This window comes from Leguminivora glycinivorella, chromosome Z, assembly GCF_023078275.1.
Source record: "Leguminivora glycinivorella isolate SPB_JAAS2020 chromosome Z, LegGlyc_1.1, whole genome shotgun sequence".
In the NCBI taxonomy this organism is placed as follows: Eukaryota; Metazoa; Arthropoda; class Insecta; order Lepidoptera; family Tortricidae; genus Leguminivora; species Leguminivora glycinivorella.
In genome coordinates, this window is record NC_062998.1 from 39,075,506 (window position 1) to 39,097,051 (window position 21,546).

The 21,546-nt window shown below is 38.7% G+C and overlaps 1 protein-coding gene across 3 annotated transcripts in view; it reads right to left on the reverse strand.

Moving 5' to 3' along the window:
- Positions 1 to 21,546, reverse strand: part of LOC125240626 (eukaryotic translation initiation factor 4 gamma 3-like) — a 92,284-nt gene that overhangs the window by 57,620 nt on the left and 13,118 nt on the right. Inside the window, exons 2-5 of one of the 3 annotated variants that reach the window (XM_048148603.1) lie at positions 16,194 to 16,219; positions 15,956 to 16,116; positions 15,669 to 15,781; positions 11,914 to 12,042 (exon numbers count right to left, since the gene is read on the reverse strand). In XM_048148603.1, the coding sequence (XP_048004560.1) occupies positions 11,914 to 12,042; positions 15,669 to 15,781; positions 15,956 to 16,116; positions 16,194 to 16,219 (429 nt within the window). Of the gene's footprint in view, positions 1 to 11,913; positions 12,043 to 13,865; positions 13,934 to 15,668; positions 15,782 to 15,955; positions 16,117 to 16,193; positions 16,220 to 16,441; positions 16,857 to 21,546 lie in introns of those variants that run through there. The other 2 variants (XM_048148602.1, XM_048148604.1) reach the window with 2 other exon arrangements.

Sequence of the window (21,546 nt, forward strand, 5' to 3'; positions counted from 1 at the left end):
CTTTTCCCAGGGGAACGCGGGTTTGGTGTAACATAGGCAAGCGCTGTTTTCGTCATCGGACTTGTTTTGATGAGTACTTGAGTAAGCAGTAACCAGGGTAGAGCTGATGCTGAACCCTGGCTATTCCTAGGGGAACTCGGGTTTCGTGCAACATAGGTAAACGCTGTTTTTGTCATCGGACTTGTCTTGATGAGTACTGGTAAAGCTGATATTAATAAATAATAAATAAATAAATATTGGGGGACACCTTACACAGATCAACTTAGCCCCAAACTAAGCAAAGCTTGTACTATGGGTGCTAAGCGACGATATTACATACTTAAATAGATAAATACATACTTATATACATAGAAAACATCCATGACTCAGGAACAAATATCTGTGCTCATCACACAAATAAATGCCCTTACCGGGATTCGAACCCAGGACCGCGGCTCAGCAGGCAGGGTCACTATTGAACGTCGGATATTGAACTCTGGCTGTACCTAGAGGAACAGGTTTGGTGCAACATAGACAAACCCGGTTTTCGTTATAGGCCCTGCCTTAATGAGGACTTGGGTGCGCAGTACCCAAGCCAGCGCTGTAGCTGAGACCTGGTGGTACCTAGGGGAACTCAGGTTCGGTGCAATATAAATAAACGCTGTTTTCTGTTCATAGTATGTTTCGTGTGAAATATCTTAGACTCGTCTTTATGACTAGTACTTGGTTGACACTAATCCGTCTGATAGTAAGTAGTTACCGCAGTCTATAGACGCTTGGAACTCCAGTATTCTCTTTATTCCCTGTGTTACTATTAGTGAAATCGACTGTACTTAATTTTGATATTCAAATGGATATACATACGTATTTTTTTAGACACAAATAAAGTGTTTCATGTATGGCAAATTAATAAATTTGTTCTAACTACTTGATGTTAATATTCACTTCTGGTAGGATTTTTGTTCAGTTAATATTATGTTTTATGCCTAACTTGACATTGCATGAAATATTTCTATATAATAATGCACCGAAACCAGAGTTGCCCTAGATACCGCCAGGGCTCAGCTACAGCGCTGTCTTGGCTGTTGCGCACCCAAGTCCTCGTCAAGACAAGTCCGATGACGCAAACAGCGTTTGCCTATGTTACACTAAACCCGAGTTCCCCTAGGTACAGCCAGGTTTCAGCATCAGTTCTATCTTGGGTACAGCTCACCCAAATACTCATTAAGACAAGTCCAATGACGAAAACAGCGTTTGTCTGTGTTACGCTAAACCCGAGTTCCCCTAGGTGCAAACAGAGTTCAGCATCAGCTATACTTCGGGTACTGCTCACTCGAGTATTCATCAAGACAAGTCCGATGACGAAAACAGCGTTTGCCTGTGTTACACTAAACCCGAGTTCTACTAGGTGCAGCCAGGGTTCAGCTTCAGCTGGACTTTGGGTATTGCTCACTCGAGTACTCATCAAGACAAGTCCGATGACGAAAACAGCGTTTGCCTGTGTTACACTAAACCCGAGTTCCCCTAGGTGCAGCCAGGGTTCAGCATCAACTGGACTTCGGGTACTGCTTACTCGAGTACTCATCAAAACAAGTCCGATGACGAAAACAGCGTTTGCCTGTGTTACACTAAACCCGAGTTCCCATAGGTGCAGCCAGGATTCTGCATCAGCTGGACTTCGGGTACTGCTCACTCGAGTACTCATCAAGACAAGTCCGATGACGAAAACAGCGTTTGCCTGTGTTACACTAAACCCGAGTTCCCCTAGGTGCAGCCAGGGTTCAGCATCAACTGGACTTCGGGTACTGCTTACTCGAGTACTCATCAAGACAAGTCCGATGACGAAAACAGCGTTTGCCTGTGTTACACTAAACCCGAGTTCCCATAGGTGCAGCCAGGATTCTGCATCAGCTGGACTTCGGGTACTGCTCACTCGAGTACTCATCAAGACAAGTCCGATGACGAAAACAGCGTTTGCCTGTGTTACAATAAACCCGAGTTCCCCTAGATGCAGCCAGGGTTCAGCATCAGCTGGACTTCGGGTACTGCTCACTCGAGTACTCATCAAGACAATTCCTGTGATGACGAAAGCATCAGCGTTTGCCTGTGACAATTCCGATTACACTAAACCCGAGTTCCCCTAGGTGCAGCCAGGGTTCAGCATCAGCTGGACTTCAGGTACTGCTCACTCTAGTACTCATCAAGACAAGTCCGGTTCAGCATCAGCAGGACTTCGATTTTTTAAACTTATGGTTCAAAAGTTAGAGGGGGGGGGGGGACGCACTTGTTTATCAAAAAACAATCTTAGTATACCCTTATTTATTTTTAAATACCTATCCAACAATATATCACACGTTGGGGTTGGAATGAAAAAAATTATCAGCCCCCACTTTACATGTAGGGGGGGTACCCTAATAAAACATTTTTTTCCATTTTTTATTTTTGCACTTTGTTGGCGTGATTGATGTACATATTGGGACCAAATTTCAGCTTTCTAGTGCTAACGGTTACTGCGATTATCCGCGGACGGACGGACGGACGGACGGACGGACGGACGGACGGACGGACGGACGGACGGACGGACGGACGGACGGACGGACGGACGGACGGGCGGACAGACAGACAGACATGGCGAAACTATAAGGGTTCCTAGTTGACGACGGAACCCTAAAAAGCAGCGTTTGCCTGTGTTACACCTGAACAAAGCAGGAGCCTATCATAACTATAAGTATTTGGTATTGAAAATTGAACCTTATTTTATCTACAGCCGTTTCCATCAAACAGAAACGCGCAAATATCACACACAGTGCCGCCGTAGGTAACGTTCGTATGTTATTTCGTTCGGAGTAATGTGTGCTTTATGAGCGAGGTACAGGATTTAAACTCGCACGATATGCTCTATAAGGGAAAGCAAATAAAACCCAATATAAGGCTTACCCTTATGGCGTTAGGCTGAGCCGATGATAAGGGTTTTGAAAGGGTATTGGGCTATTTTAGGTAAGCGCTTTCGTTAGGGCTTTAAAAGCAAAATGAAAGGGTATCGCGTCAAAAGGGTAGGGTAAGTTAAGCCTAACGAAATACCCATACAAAACCCCGTATAAGGGATAGCGGGCCGGTCCCTGTTTAAAACTAGTGGGTAATAAAAACGCATGTTATCCATCCACTACCTCGAAAATCGAACAAACCAAACTGTGTCCCTTTTATTTGAAACTAATATACTTATTCTTGATTTAAACTAGTCTGTTATGTGTACTGTTACATGTGTGTTACAAGGCCTTTATTTGTACATATTAAATAAGAAAAGGGAATAAAGTAAAGTAGGTAGTAGCCATATATTACGTTGTCGATCCGAGGACACCCCAGAGGTGCATAGAGCCTCCACAAGATTTTTTCACGCCTTTCTGTCTTGAGCAACCATCTGCTGGCTGGTGGTCAGGGCCACAGAGAGTAACCACCGCACTATGTGCGCCATACCTAGGAATACCGCCTTCTGCATCTTACCCATCCAGAGTAAGGCTAACTAGAACCTAGCTTAAGAAAGCGTCTTTAATATTGATACTCTTCAATATTAGACTGTAAAATAACATGATCTTATTATCTACACATGCCATATTGCGACAATCTGCCACCGTGTCTCAGGCATCTGTAGCTTTCATAATAATTAGTATGTTTAATATTTACAAATTAAATTAAAACGTATGGACAAAATGCTTTAACGATAAAAAACCGAAGAACAGAAAACTGTCAAACGCCGCCAAATCATGATTTGGCTTAGTAACATTCGCCATATCGTTCAAAACTCACCGTTTAACGATTTGCCCAGTGACGTTTAAGCAGATCGTGAAATTCCTAGACATATCATGAAACGCGGCCATTTCATGATTTCACCAAATAAAGCCCGCAAGTGGCATTTAAGCAGATCATGTGATTCGTAGGCATATCATGATACGCCGCCATATCATTCAATACTTAAGTAGGGTGTCCAAAATTGAAGTAAAAATGCAATAAACATAATAAGTACTATATTTAATTAAATAATTTGTATTTTACAAATGAAATGTAACGAGACTTAAAATATTCTTCTGGTGCGATTATACGTACTGTGGGATCATTAATAGACTTCTTCTTGAATATCAAAAAATCTTTGTCTTCAGTTTCCATTACGTCGTACTTCGACTTCCAGTAATATTCCACGGATCCTTGTTGCATGGACACCCTACCTTTCTTGACGATTTCTATAACCTAAACAATACATTCATTTTATTTTCAGACATGATATGTGTGGCTCTTACATAAATACATTAAAGCGTTATGTTATAAAAATAATATACGAATACACATAGGCGTGTTCAGAAACAGATACCTACAAATGAATAATACGCAATAAATTGTGCGATTTTCGTGAGAAAACTGTACACATAATAATTATATGAAGAACACAAAGGTATATGCTATAATCTCATGAAATTACTATATCTAATATATTTACATACATACATACATACATACAATCACGCCTGTATCCCATGAAGGGGTAGGCAGAGCACATGAAACTAAAGTTTCAGTGCCACTCTTGGCAAAAGGGGTTGACAGAAAACGAAACTGTGACATTGCAGTGACAGGTGTGATATATTTATCTATTGAGAAATAACAACTAGTGAAAACTTAATTTATCAACAAAATACTAACCTCTAAAACACGGGCAGACGTCCAAGGTTTTTTGACATTGTGCACAGAATCCTTGTGACTCACATAAAATGAATAGAGCTGATGCTCAAAAGCTTCTTTTGCACATTGAGGTATAATGTACTAGAAAGGACATGGCGAACAAAAAGTTTGCGCCACGAACATAAGTCCAGTGGACTTATGTTGCCTCAGTCAGTCTCTGCGCGTGGTGGGAGAAGGTTGTCTCTGACTGCACACAAATAAAATGAAAAAATGCTTTCCTGTGCTATAAGATACTGTTGAAGCCATACGAGAAAATCTAATAAAAGTGACGGTGTCACATTTCATCGGTTAGTAGACAAGCTATTTTGATCTAACTTAATTTAAGTAATTATTATAATGAAGGGACGGGCTCCTTAAACGCGATGCTATGGCCGCCATTTTGACAACTGGAATCATAGATGAATCGCGCAGACATGACATGTAGGTAATAAGGTATAATAATTGTGATCATATTCTGTTTTCAATATATAATATACTTAAATATCTTTATTTCAATTTATAGTTTTGAATATTACACGGTTCTAATACGAATTTTAGTCGATAATATTATACAATAAGGATGATTTTGAATTATTTCTGAATTATAATCCTCATTATTAACGAAAAATAGTGACACCAAAACTGAAATAGTATTATAGTATTTAATGCAACCGGTGTTTAAGGGAGGTAAAACAAGGTGAATGGCGCGATTATTATTCTGAGCGACAGAAACTTACAAAACTATATTCAAAGGAAATTAAAATTTATGAAAAATCAATTACTTATTTTTATTTCACAGAGTAGAAATTAAATATAACACAGTGTATAATAGTGCTAAAAGTAAACTACTTAGTATTTCACACACAAAGTATAAAACAAAGGTCTACACTAAAAGTGTCGCGTCTAGGTGGTCAAGTCTTACTCTATGACACGGTTCGCTTCACGCGCATGCGCCTCGCGCTGCCGCCGCTGCCGGTCGGCGCACAGAATATGTTCGAGTTGTCATTTCTAGTACGTAGTACATAGTAGTTCAATGCTTTTGCACTTCTATTTTCCATAATGACACTATTTTCGGTGCTAAAATCGTTTTGAGGAGACGCCGACATCTTTCACTCGGTAAACATACACCGCCATAGCATGCGCTGCGTACGCAGCGCCACCAATAGCCAAGAAAGAAACTATTCTACGAAGTGCCCGCTATAGAGCTAGGAATATCGACGAATGCGTTGCTCTAATCGATCTGCCGTATTGTTTATCAGGCATATCGTGATACGCCTGGCCAACTTTTAGGCAATTCATGATTAGGCGGCGTTTCACGATATGCCTAGGAATCTCGTGTTCTGCCGGATTCTTCGATCTGCCGCCGACATATACACAGGAAGTTTTTGTAATCTGCCTTAAAACGGGTTTATTCAAGTTATTTTGAATTTTCTCAAGAATAACTGAATCTAAAAATACAATTTATTTTTATATGTAGGTACTCAGCAAGCCCTAATCTACAAATAGACTATAGCCATCATAAAAAATAAAATGTTGTCAATTGCTTCATATATAGAATATAAAATCAAGTACCTCCTGGGACACGCAGCCGCAAGAACAAACAAACATTTCGTTCAATGCTACACATGAATTAGATATTAAAAAAGTACAAATTGCAAGATTCCAATGACGTTATTTAAGTATGTATCTAATGAAAATTAGGCTTATTACTACGATTACAATAAACTTATTAAAAATCGTTATTCATAATGTAAATGTATATTAGACAAAGAATAACAAATCGTTGATAATGGTTTGGTACGTTTGCAATAGAAATGTTCTAAATTTACGCGTTTTTATGACATACAATGCATGTTCCTAGTTTTAAGTAATTTAGCTATTTATAATGTACTCGTAGTACACTACTTCGAACACAAGGTTATCGAAACACATCGTTATCGAAATATCGTCACTTCTTTTAAAAATCTCGTATCTCACGCTGTTCCTCAAAGTTAAAACGCAGTAAGTCTATATGCATTCCGTACATACTTACTACAATTTTCTTTTCATTGACAGACGAAGATACAAGTTTTTTAAAAAGTAGTGACGATATTTTAGTTTTAAACACAAACAAGTAATATTCGCCCATTATACTCTTCTGGAGTTTTGTTTTGGTAGGGGTATATTTTTTTTATACTACGTCGGTGGCAAACGAGCATACGGTCCGCCTGATGGAAAGCGGTCACCGTCACCTATGGATGCCTGCAAGTCAAGGAGTGTCACGTGCGCGTTGCCAACCCATTAGAAACTTGTCACTCCTTTTTGCTGTGTTAATAAGTACACAGCAAAAAAGAGTGTACAAGTTCTAACGACGACGGAACAAATTAGTTCCGTAGGTCCTTCCGTCACCAGCACACCGCACCCTCGTTGAGCTCTGGCAGCCTTACTCACCGGCAGGAACACAACACTATGAGTAGGGTCTAGTGCTATTTGGCTGTGGTCTTCTATAAGGCGGAGGTACTTCCCCAGTTGGGCTCTGCTCTAGATACGAGCGAGATGATATCCGCTGTGCTGTGCCCTACCACACAAAGCGGAATATCATTCGCTATGCCCTACCTCCTAGAGATATTATGAGATATCGTAAGATTTTCCTACCAAGGCCCTGGAAAGCTACAACTTGTTCGTTTGGCTTCTTAAGTACTTCATAACGCGGGTTAATACAGTCATCAGGTATTTTTGCCGCGCAAAGGTGGGGTATAAAATGTTTTAATTTGTATTGCTAGTTAAGAAAAATGCAAGTTTTCGACCTTAGAGGGGCGCCGGCGTTAGTCGCCATTTTGAATTAAAGAGGCCCAAATTTGATATTCTTTATACATATAAAACTTCAACGTTTGATTTTATGACCAAAGTGTCTATGGGAATTATAAAGACAATAAAAATTTTAATTAAAAACATGTACATATGTATACTGTAGGTCTTATAGATACAAAGATACGGGTGATTCTAAGTTAAGAGGTAATACGTTGTATGGAGAGACGGCGCGAACTTTTTTGTTGTTTTTTACCTATTTGTTTATTTGTATTAGTTAAAACTGCCAATTTGAAGTGTTTACAAAGAGGACCAGTCAATTTATTTGTTTTATCGTGTTTTATCAGCGACCAGGGGAAATACTCAGTCCAGGGGAGATACTGTTGCACAGGGGAGGATACTTTGTGACCAGGGAAGAGACAGTTGTATGATAAATTTAGTTTTATTTTTTAAGAATTAACTCTATTTATTGTTTTTATTATAATTATTGATTATTTATACTCAGACTTTACATTTCATAACATTCTTACAGCAAGAAAAGTGATAATTCCTTAATGAGTTGTCTTATTTTTCACTTCTCCATATTATCCATTAAAACAAAAATAATTTGAATGTACAATCAATAGGCAACAAGTAAACAAAAACCTATCATATTAATATCAGTATTAAACCTTTTTATTAAACAGCTTCACGAAAATTTCATATGAAGTTGAATGTGAATGTGTACTCTTTTTTTCTTAATAGTTGCGTTTTTCTGGAAAGAAAACCTTCTATCGTAAAGCTAAAATAAAAATAGGCACAACGCTAAACAAAGGTTAAGAGAAAACGGAAATAAAAATAATCAAAACTAGTACAAAAGTATCTCCCCTGGCTTTTTTGATACGCCAGGGGAGATACATTTTCGATGAAAATCAAAAATAGCTGTAAAAGTATTTCTCGTACGCAATTCATAAATAAACGTAACAATATATTCAACATTTACAGTGGATATTGTTATATATATTAGTATTTAAACAAATAATTGTGAAATAAAAGTGACCAGAGGAAAGACTGCATTCACTCAACATTTCTGTACCCAGCGAGTGCCGTGGCCGAAATAATCAACAAAACGGATGCGTAGTTGCCTTACGCGCCTCTTGACGGTAACTTCACATAACACCCTGTGTATTAGAGGACAGAACCTCCACAGAATAACAAATTAAACCGACTTTTGAACGAAAACTAAAAAGCCAGGGGACGAGACACAAAACACGTAGGACAAAGTTTGGAGTTCATAATTGTTGTTAAATACAGTAATATAAGAAATTCCACTCATAAAATACTGTTCCTTAGTTATTTGTGTTTGTAAAATTAAGGCTATTAAAATAATAAGTGAATTTTAACAAAGTCATAATTACTTGTTGACAAATAAATTCGGTTGGGGGACAGGCCAGGGGAGAGACATTTTTCCTACATTAGAGCTGATTGTGACTAATTTACATGAATTTCTGTAATAATTTTGAGTGCCCAGGTAGAAAACATTTAGTTTTATAAAATAAATATGTTATTATGAAGTATTATCTTGAAAAAATATATTTTTTTGTCAGTGCCGTCGAAAGTACCTCTTAACTTAGAATCACTACACGAAGGAGAAAATTTAATATTTACAAAAAAAATATCAATAGTGTTATTCATTACTTTTCTTATCAAATGTTTAGATTAAAAATGAATAATTTTTACAATTTTATTTGAAATGATTACAAAATATATTTAACCCCTTTTGAGGTGCCAGGTAGGTAAATATTTTCCACAGGGGCATTATCTGTCTCGTTGCGGTTAGAAATTTGGTGATTATTTTCCCCATTATTTTGCCTGACCACTACACAATCCACATACAATAGAGCATGTCAACCATGCTTTTCTGCAGCTACATGACGTAATACATCCTTTTCTGCAGTTGCAGGATACTTTAATTAAAGTACCTTTACTTATTGTTCGTATAAGTGCGTTTTCACATTATCCGATCCGATATCGTATGTAGGACCGATATCCCATACATTTAAACCGCCATCTTTGATTTTTGCCTTTGAAATCCTTCCGACATCCGATATCGGATCGAATAAAGTGTAAACGCACTAAGAGTAAGCCCCCATTCCTCAGGATTTTTTGAATTTCATGCCATATTTTGAACATTCGGTATGTCTTTAAAGCATTGTATGATATGATACAGCGACTTTTGTTGGTGGCAAAGCAGCAAGATTAAATATTTTTTGAATCGATTAGCATAAAAAAACACCATGTGAAAATAATTTTTTTTTCATACAAATTGTATGAGAAATTTTATGGGAACAATTTGGCGATAGGAACTTGGCCCTTTTTTTAACAGGTATGGTTTTTGTGGGATTTTAAGAAATCATACCTATTTTTTTCTTTTTTTGTGCCATGTTGTGTATACATGACAATATTTTTATACCCCTCCCCCCTCTCTTAGTATTCTCATTGTACCGGTGTTCTGCCTTTTCGCAGAAATATGTTCCCATTCGAAAAGGGTACTTTTCCTCTCTGTTAGTTAGGACTTTTCTGTTCAAGGACATGTTGCCAGTATAATATATGACATATATATTAACAAGTCGTTGATAATTGTTTGTTGTTGATATATATATGACAGAGACCAGTTAGGTGCGACGACGAGCGAAGCGAGGAGCGTGTTAGGTTGACCGTGAGCAAACCGGAATAAACTTTTTAATATAATAAAAACAAAATTAAACAATATTCTTGTAAAGAAAAAGTTAGTAGGTAACTATTTAAAAAAATAATTATACGTAGGTAAGTAAAAATTGCATCCCTGTCAATAAATTAAGAACTTAATAGAAGACAGTATTACATATTTTTCGAAATGCGCCATACATATTGTTGGTGTTCAATAAAATATTTGGTACCTATATATTAAATACCTAGTTGTATTTTACGCCAAGCAAAACATTCGGCAACATGAAAGTTTGGTTTTTAAAAAAAGGCCTTTTGAAAAAAAGGCCAAACGTTAAGTTGGCAAATGTTAAGTTGGCAAATAAAAAAAACATACAATTTTCGACGATAAATAAGAGAACCCACTGTACCATTGGTTCATAAATATGTTTGTATTAGTAGGAGGTAGGGCATAGCGAATGATATTCCGCTTTGTGTGGTAGGGCACAGCACAGCGGATATCGTCTCGCTCGAATCTAGAGCAGAGCCCAACTGGGGAAGTACCTCCGCCTTACAGAAGACCGCAGCCAAATAGCACTAGACCCTACTCATAGTGTTGTGTTCCTGCCGGTGAGTAAGGCTGCCAGAGCTCAACGAGGGTGCGGTGTGCTGATGACGGGAGGACTTACGGAACTAACCTGTTCCGTCTATTGTCCTTTGAGTCGTCGGTAACCCGAACCCTCCTTGGAACTTGTACACTCCTTTTTGCTGTGTACTTAACACAGCAAAGGGGAGTGTACAAGTTTCTAATGGGGTGGCAACGCGCATGTGACACTGTTTGAGTTGCAGGCGTCCATAGGTTACGGTGACCGCTTTACATCAGGCGGACCGTATACTTGTTTGCCACCGACGTAGTATAAAAAAAAAAAAAAATATTTTTATTAAAAATTCGATATTAGATTGAGCCAACTCACGCTTGATCGATTTTTTTAATTTCTTAATTTTTTGTTAATCTACATATAAAACACGACCTGTGTGCCAAATTTAATAACGCTAGGACAATTGGAAGTGGCCTAAAGGTTTTGAATGAGTCAATCAGTGCCAAAATTAGCTATTTTCACAGGGTCATAGGTATTTCAGGATCTATATATCTATGAAATTTGATGTACTGCTTTAGTACCAAGTAATATATGATTCCGTAGGTACAATTTTATCTCTGTACTTGCAATAGGCACTGAGCTACAGGGGGGTCAAAAGTGGGACGAAAGGGTTCGTGTAAATATGCCTAAGTACGTACGTGTAAAATTGGCATGCGCACTGCCGTGCGCTTAGATAAATCGTCTAAAATTGTTGCCATATAACATATTATACATCACACGATTCATACGTCAAAAATGTAATTTATACCACACTGTAACCGTTTCGTATTTTACCTATAACCGATAGTATTTTTTCGGAAACGTACGTTTTTGTATGGTACTTCAGACAACGTCAGTACACTCAGTACTAATATACTGACTGAAGACAAATACGATGGAAAAACATTAAGCACTGTACACACCTTTTCATTTTAGCGAAAAATTGAACAGGAAATCCTTTCTTGGTGCTGTCAAGCTGTTTTTTTCAAGAGCCCATGTATAGGTATTGAAGAATAGTGCCACATTTAAAATCTTCAATTAACAAAACTTGTTCTGCACCACTGCGCAAGCGAGTACGTCAATGTCTATTGGTCCGGCTACAGGTTATGAGCGTAATAGAATCTGTGGTGATAGTTACCCTTGCGAGCGCGGCTGCTGGTAGGACTGCGGCGGCAGGCTCATGTGAGGGAACACCAGCGTGGGGTGGTACATGACGGGGCCGGACGCCGCCGCCGCCGCCGGACTCGGGATGAACGGTTGCTGCTGCCTGTACCAAACACATGCATGAACTCATTTAAGTTATTAGGGCCCATATTACATCATAACAACTGGGAAGTCAAGACGAGTGTGACAGTTTACATATTAAAGTGCTTACTTTTCCTATGAAAAAGTGTAACCTCGGAGAGGCTCCCCTCAGAGGGCGTAACTTGAAATTTGATTAAACGTAGATAGACTGCAAAACAAACTATGCTGAGAAGACTTATCTAGGTCAAGATCTATATACATATAACGTCAACGATCCAAAATTTATGCGAAAACAGAAGATTCATAGAATTAAGAATATATTTCACGATTTTTCTCTTTGCGCGCAGGCTTTCAATTAAAGAAGCCGAAGACATGGCAACGTAATATGGTATATTCATCATACGCAATAAACTTATGTTCAGTGATCCGAACTATGGGAACAAAACTTAACAACAATACCTTAGAGCTGAGATAAATTTAAAAAAAAAAACAGATTATAATTTTCAGATCAGTGTTAAATTTAATTCTATATACTTACTTAAATCCAAGATTTCCAATACTGTACTACAAAGATATGATTTTAATGGCTGTAAGCACTATAATGTCCACTTAGCAAGTTTTGGTAAAGTTTTGCTCCCATAGTTCCGATCACTGCTGATGTAACGATGTTATAGGTGAAAAACTTAAGAAAATCACCTGTTGTATATGTGAGTGACGTGTTCGAATAGAGAACACATATTTAAAATTAGTAACACAAACAAAACTAACGCCTATTAAAACAGGTGACAAGTTTTTCACCTATATATGTATATATTATAGTGATTATACTGATTATTTGTAAGCAAATTAATAGAATGTTAGTATAGCATCTTTTAATTCATAGGGGATAAGACCATCCATTTACTCGACGATTTCTTAAAAACTACCTACACAAATCATATGCGTATCATACGATAGATACCTAAGATAAGATAAAAATTGTGTAGTTAGTTTATAATAAATTATCAGTTTATATCCTTGTTTACAGAACAGAGAGTCTGTTCGGAAAGAAAACGGTTGTGGAATGTACGGAATCCCATTCATTTGACAACTGTTTTCTTTCCGCGCGGACTATCACGATAAATGTTGTCTAAATATTAATTATGTACATACTTTGATTTTATAAGTGATTAACCTGTTAATAATGATCGCCATATGGACGCTGAGATTAAAATTAAAATTTTGAAAAAACCCCCGACCGCGACATAGTGGACCGATTTTCATGAAACATGGCTAAGAACACTCCCGAATAACTCAACTTTCAGACAAAAAAAACTAAATCCAAATCGGTTCATCCGTTCGGGAGCTACGATGCCACAGACAGACACACACACAGACAGACAAACAGACAGACAGACAGACAGACAGACGGACAGACAGACAGACAGACAGACACGTCAAACTTATAACACCCCTTCGTTTTTGCGTCGGGGGTTAAAAACAAGTAGAATTCGCGGTTATCACTGATATTGATATCGACAAATGAACATCAAATTACGGATTAGGTACTGTGCTCTAAGTAGAAAAAACATAATATGTAGTAGACAAAATTGAGAACGTTATACCTAAGGTATTGATGACATGTTTTATCGATGTGGTCGGTCGATGTCTAAGAACGGTTGACGCTAAGGATTTGTTTACAACTACGTACCGTTTAAAATACAAAGATTCTTAGTAAAATGGCTATTGTGTAAGTCAATAAGAATATTGAAAATGTAAGTAAAATCACGTGATATGAGACAAACGCATTTTCTATGAAGTTTACTAATTGGTTACACATACTTTCAAATTCATAAGTGAACTTACATGAGGATCCTATGTTTATCTTTGTTAGATACGGTTTCTGGGGATTTCGACATTATAAATTGTTTACTTCAGAAATTCTACACACCAAATCTTCTTTCAATGACGACGGACTAAAGAAAAACAACTGTCATATCCTCATAAATGCGTTTTATCGAGCTACCTTCCTGTACCACCAATAATAAATAGTTGGTAAGGTAACCCGATCATAACAAGTGAAGCCAATATAGTTTCGGTATGCAGATCGAGCACTAGCTACAGGTTTATAAATAATATCGTTGGTTGGTTTGACAAATCCATCCAATTATGCTTACACGCTTTGCATTGTTTGAGCGCGCTGATAAGGTAATGTAAGAGTTGCGGCGCGAATGCTACTACACTTATACTGGTGCGATATGAGGCGTTTTGTGAAACTGAGCGTCATTTAAATGTATTCTTGTATTTGTTTCATCGGTTTTTAAGCGAACAATATCATTTTGCTGTGAAAAAATGAAAGTTTCTCAAAAAATAACTATTTATATATATTATGGCTTATAGAACGACTCATGGGCAATATCTAGTCGGTTCATAAGTTCTGTCACAAATGTTTTACTCATAAAATTAAATTAAAAGGTTTTTATTAAAACAAATTGACATGATATTGAAGCCTGTTTTATACTTAAAATGTGATAAAATATAAACGATCAATATAGGTAGATCGTGATTTTATAGAATCCTTGATTACTTTGAAATTGTTGATAGACTAAACTTCGGAAAAGGAAAAAAAATTGTTATTTGTTTTACAAGGGGGCAAAGTTGTTTAACCGCACGTGCCAATATTGATACCTACCAGAGCCAAAAAGTGGAACGAAGGTTGAAAGTTGAAGGTTGAACGAACGAACGTTGCGAGGGTTTCAAGGCACGAAGGTTAAAGAAAACACACAAATTTTCACCACACCAACACGAACAAAATACTTACTATAAAACATCAAACCAAATCAAATCCATCGATCTATTCAATATTTATATGATTCAAAATCATTATTTAAAAGTAAACTCTACCAGCCAGCTTAAGACATCAAATTAAATGGTTTCTCGTTTTTTCTTACCTTAACATGAAAACACTGGCATACACCAATTGTCTTTTAATCATACCCGTACATTAGTGGTCAAAAATGTTTTTTTTTAATATATTTGGCCCCCCCCCCTCATTCGTTACACCTATTAGGTATGAGTATGTAACAAGCCAAATTTCGTGATTTTATTTCAACTCCAAGGGGGTGCTCAGCCACCTTTAAATTTAAATAATTATTTTTCTTAAAACAATTTATGTTACACTGTTCATAGAAAGTCATTTTTATTTCATTTTTTTATATTTTTATTTAAATATTCACCTAAGAGAAAATAGTTAAATAAATTATAAAGAATAGAATTTGTTACATAACAATCACATGCTGAATCAAATAGTGTACAAAAACTTACTTTTATATATTTTTTAGATTTTATACAACCTTTAAAATGTATATAAGGGGTTGAGATAAAATTTCGAAACTAGGAAACTTTTATATCCACACAACAGGTTTTAGGTAATACAATGAGAAAAACCACCCTACCGTACATAAAGTGGGATCTTCTATCCATAATTTGATCGCCTGCACAAGTTTTGTTCTAAATATCAGATTGAGGTGATAGTCGGCTAATCGTGATTAAAACAGGTAGCGCATTGCAGCCTAAATCGTCAAATAGACGCGTGACTGGTGTCGCAAAGCAAATTATTCATAGAAGCACAATTGATCGATCATGACATGAATGTAGATTAGATAATACCTAGGATGTGCATTAGGCCTGGTACCGTGCTGGCCCGGCCGGAACTGGTAGTTGTGGTACTGCGGCCGCGTCTGCGGTGTCTGACTCTGTGGTGCCACAAAACTGTGCCCAGTCTGAAAATATATAAACACTCCATCAATCACCAGGTTGTGCAGAATTGATGAGGTCGCAATGGCATAATTTAGTTTTATAATAACTCATCTGTTTCACACACGCTAAAAAAAAGATTTGAATTAGTGTTTTGCGGCTTGACAGGGTATCAAGATTGTACAATTAAATAACAGTACCATGGAGTTCTTGGTCATGTCCTGCGGTGGTGCCGGTGGCGCCGCCTGTGGGGGAGCCGGCTGAGCGCGGAGGCCTGCCTGCGGCGCGGGCTGCGCGCCCCCGCCCGAGCTCGGCATGAAGCCCGCTCCGCTGCCGCCCGAGGGATGGTAGCATTCCGTTCCTGTACATCACAACACTATTACATTCTCTTCACTATTTAAACAAATAATAATAGTAGATACTATGTCATCAACTCACTGTGTGGTGTAGGCGCCCGAGGATAACTGAATATCTTAGCTAAGGAAAATCTTGAAAAAAAAAATACGCGCGACGATCATCAATCAAAACATTACCAGCCCAATGGACCACATGTTATAATAACAGCCGTTAACTATTTCGTATACATATACGACACACAATATACAAAACACAATTGTTCACAGTAAACAAATCCAAATAAAAGAAATCAAAATGGGTTTGACAAATCACGTGATGTATGCACTTACTAGGTTGAGTTAACAATCTGTAATGGTGCGATGGCAGCATACAGTTGGAGTTGGAGTAGCGAGAAGCGGGCTGGTCATGCTTGAGCGAGCTCGAGTTGGGCTGCTGCGGGAGGAACTGCAGCGAGACATTGTTCAGTGGCAAATTGATTTGATTCGCGTTCATGTGCTGAGTGACGGCTGACTGCGGCATGTTCAGCGATGTTTGTATATTTTGTGCCAGATCGATCGCACCTTGCTGTGACTGCCCTCCATGATTGGCACATGCATGCGGCAGAGAATTCAGAGAACTGTTGGTTCCTCTTAGTGCCACCATTTTAATTTCATGATACAAATCTTTCAAAAATTGTACGAGCCATATGTTGAACCATTCCCAAAACAATGGCGATACGATCATCGGCATAAGGCATTAATTACAAATGTTTCATGTCATTATAAACTACATAAAATATAGTAACTTCTTAGAGTTGTCGTATATATGATGGACGCTTACATTAATAATCCATATAAAATACAATCTGATTTATGAACTCTAAATTCAGCACCAATAATGTACTATTCTACTTCAAGAGGTTCGGTCATGAAATCCTACGTAGTTACGCATGTTGGCAAAGTGTGAACACGCCGCTTTCGCGATTTAAATACTAGTTTATTGCAGCATACAGAAAATCGATAAGGAAACGCGCGTTACATGGTTCTACGCTAGCACTTAATTTAATACCGCCGCGACACTTTCACTCTACCGTGCACATCGACACTGCTCTACGTTACTTCTAATTACATATTATTAAAAAAAAAACTACAATTCTTTGAACAACACCAATTATTTAAGAAGAAAACAACTGTGAGATATCACACCGTTAAACATTTCATTTTGCAAAGCACGGAAAGGGGATGTTATGCCAGAAAGGGACAAAAACATCTTTTAGTTCACCTCCACAAATTTGGGGCGTCACCCAGCGCCGTATCCCGAGTCAACCCCACACCAAGCGACTGTTAAGCCCATTGAGGGAGAAGCGCGCTGAAATATACACCGCTCGTTTCATTCCTAGGAGCGATATCGTAGATCGTACTAGCGCGTTCGTCTATCTAAAACACCCACGAGCTTCACGTCATGTCCGTTTAAACAGAAAAAGACAGGCAATGGGTGTCCAACGAAATTGACAAGGGGAGTTCGACTTTTTTGTTTCTGAATTTGCAGGGGTTGCTAGTCGTCGGCGGGTGTTTTCTTAGGGAAATGCGAGTGCGTAACGATAGTATTGAGATAAATCTGAGAGAACAATTGGCACGAATTACCGAGACTTCACTTCACTTGTTTAAGGACATTGATAATTGAAAAATATTTCAAACAAATATTGTTCTATTACTTCTCGTTTAGGCAAATTTCATTGATTTGTATTAATTGTATAATGGGATATATACATGGTGTTTCAATGAACGTAATACAAAATAAGTGATTCCGGCTCTATTAATGACGAAGAATATAATGCACGTATCCAGGTCTTAAAATTCTACACTACTACAAAATAAATAAATCCAATTCTTGAAGTGTGGTCACTCATTGGTAGGTGTCTTAGATTAGAGCCACTTGCACCACAGAAAATGGAGGGCTAACCCACCATTTTGTATGAAATTTGACAGATGACAGCCCACTAACACTGAGTTAAGTGGTTGGTGCAAGTGGGCCTTAGTATCAGTTATCAAGGTGTTGATTATTATGACAGGTAACATGTCAAAATGCATTTTATTCATACAATAAGATAAATAAGATAAACAAAAAGGTGAGTTTATACTACAAAACTAGGTTGGTAGTATTTTCTCTTAACAACCTAGGTAGACAATGTTGTGACCAAAATAACAGTATTTAGGAAAACTATGATATTAATGATTATTAACTAGTTTAACAACACGCGACCTAACATAGTGTTTTAGTAATAGGAAAACGAGTTTGAAAAACATGTTTTGTATTACGTTCATTGAAACACCCGATATATACACCGTGTTTCCGGTATCACTCAAAACCTCAGACACCCCAACTGATTTTTATTTTTTTAAACGTATCTAGAATGTTCATTTTTTAATCTGATGATTATTATTTGTTTGAATTGAATTTTTAATTTTCTGTGCAGCTCTACTCGGCTTTTAACTCTACACTCAATAAAATAATTGCTAGCTACCATCATAAGCCTTCAAACTGTTTAATTGTGTACGTTACTGCAACGACACAAGGTTTACCAATAGACAGCTATGGCAATGTAAAGCACTTTAACCTGTCTCACAGTAAACTTCAAATTGGACAGGTGACTCAGTAAGCAAATTTAAACCTAAAATTCAAAATGACAAGGTTGTAATTAGGTACGAGTTCAGTTTGTTATGACTTATGATAAACTTTTAAACTGACGCACAACGTCTATTTCGTAGCAGAAAAAAAAATCGTCCAAGTAACCAGCCAGTATTAATACCCTTAAATACTGAAAAAGGTATACAACCTCTAACAATATGATATGCACAATGTTGTATTACGAATTTGTAGAATGGGCACGTAAACAATAACTATCTATCTGTTATATATGGCTATCTGTTCACCAGAACGAGAATCGGAAATAATAATAGAATTATTATTTTGGAATACTAATATTAGCTAGTTTATAGATAGTTTTATAGATAGTTCTTAAGACATGTATGGGTTTTTTTTTGCCTGCAATAAAACATTTATTATTATTATTTGTATGTCTTTCCCATCACGGAACAATGGTATTCCGGACCTTTGGGAGGCGTGCGCGGGGCCGAAGCCAACACGTAGAGCCCCTTTCGACACTTTAATGAAATGTAAGGGGTACACCGAGCGGATGTTGCCCTTGCCCGTATCATGGGACACACGCAGAGGCAACACCCGCCAGGGTGTAAGGACTATTTGAGAGTTAATGGAATCTAAAATGAACTGGTCTATTTTGATGAAAGTGATGGACTAAATACTGGGCTATGGATAAAAAACCGGACGCCTGCCTAATAAAACGGTATCCAATTTTATTTCCGGCAGACGGTGACTCGTCCCCACAAGATGGGCCCCCACAAAAAGCGACATCCAAGATGGCTCAAGGGCAACACCGGTGTGAGAACTCAAGGGTGTCGAGAGGTGTACACCGCTTTCTGCCCAGTGGCTGTTAAGCCACTGCAACAACTCGCGTCTTATGCAAATTTTCACTTCCACCCCTGGGGCATATAGCCCTAACGACTCCACTCTGGACGGCCAGCCAAGGCAAGCCAGAGGTAGAGAGTACTGTCCCACCCACCCGCCTTACGGGTAACAGAACTCCCCAGGAGCACTCGGGTACGTGGGGTCGCTGTTCCCCAACAGCTCGCCACAAGCTGCCCTGCGTTGACTGATTGCACTGGTAAAACCAATGGGCGTTGGGGTCGTCACATCCCTACGCCTTTATTATTATTATACTCTTTATTTATTTTCTTTCTTAGGCTAGGCTGTTTATAATATGAATATAAAAGTAAAATACAAAAACACATACAAAACAATATAAAACACATATAAACACATTATAAAAAACCTAACCTAGGGTGCCGCCAGCAGCGGGGCAGGGCCCAAGCTGCCGGTGGTTAGGGCTGCAGAGAGAGGAACCGTCGAACTATCCGTGCTGTGTCCAAGATCACCGCCTTCTGCATCTGGCCCTTGATCCAGCCACCTAGCGAGAGTCTCTTAAGATGTTGGTCGAGACTCTTCGCTATGAGACCGTTCGCTGAAACGACTATCGGAACAATGATCGTTGATTCAACATCCCACATGGCGGTTATCTCGTGAGCCAAGTCTAGGTACTTACTGGACTTGTCCTTCTCGGCTTTCACGAGATTCTCATCATGGGGGATGGTGATGTCAACGAGCACTGCCCGGCGTTGCAGTCGATCTATTATCACAATGTCAGGTTTATTGGCTACAATAGTCCTGTCAGTGATAATAGATCGATCCCAATAGAGCGTGGCACGACCATTTTCGAGAACTGGCGCAGGTAAGTACTTGTAGTACGGTACTTCGCGGTCCACAAGGCCGTATTGAAGAGCAAGTTGCTGGTGAATAATCCTGGCTACGAGATTATGTCTGTGCAAGTACTCGCCGTTAGCAAGATGAGAACAACCGGAAATAATATGCCTGAGTGACTCTCCGGGACGGCGGCATGCCCGACAAATGTCGACCGTACCGTCCTTCAGGATATATTTCCGGTAGTTGTTCGTCATCATAACTTCGTCCGCAATTGCACAGGCAAAACCCTCGGTTTCTCCGAAGAGGTCCCCGAATCGTAACCAGTTCACCGATGCGAGCAGATCTACATCGGGTCCCGTGAGGGCCTTGTAGAACCGCCCGTGTAGCTGTTTGCTCTCCCACACCGCCTTGCGGTCCGCAGTACTTAGTACCACAGGTTTGCGCCAGTTCTGTTTCGCCAAGGAGAGCGGCGTGAGGTTTCCGTCCACTGCCACCACATCACGATGCATCCCGCACTCGTTGTTAAGGAAGTAATTCCTGAGATTGTACACCTCACGGTTGTGGAGATCTTTGGCGTTTAGGAAGCCTCGACCTCCGCACTTCCGTGGGATGTACAATCTCATAACAGACGAGCGCGGGTGTAACATACGGTGTGTGGTAAGCAGTGAGCGGACCCTCCGATCCAGGGCGTCCAGCTCAGTCTGGGTCCACCGTAGTATGCCAAAGGAGTATATGAGTAGAGGCATTACCCAGGCGTTAAAGGCGCGCACTTTGTTGCCTCCTGACAAAAGACTGTTAAGGACTTTTGTCAGCCGACTGAAAAAGCGCTCCTTCACCGACCGTCTAATGCCAACATCCTCAATACCCAACGACTGTGACATACCAAGGTACTTATAGGTTTCTGATTCAGAGATATTATTATTATTATAACTAATAATACAAATTAAAACAAAAAATATTACCCCCATCAAGATATACCTCAATCGATTCTACTCTCGAAAAAATATTACCCCCATCAAGATATACCTCAATCGATTCTACTCTCGATTCTGAACAAACAGTTTTCAGGTTTTTAGTGTTAAGTGAAACACATATACACCGTGTTTCACTTAACACT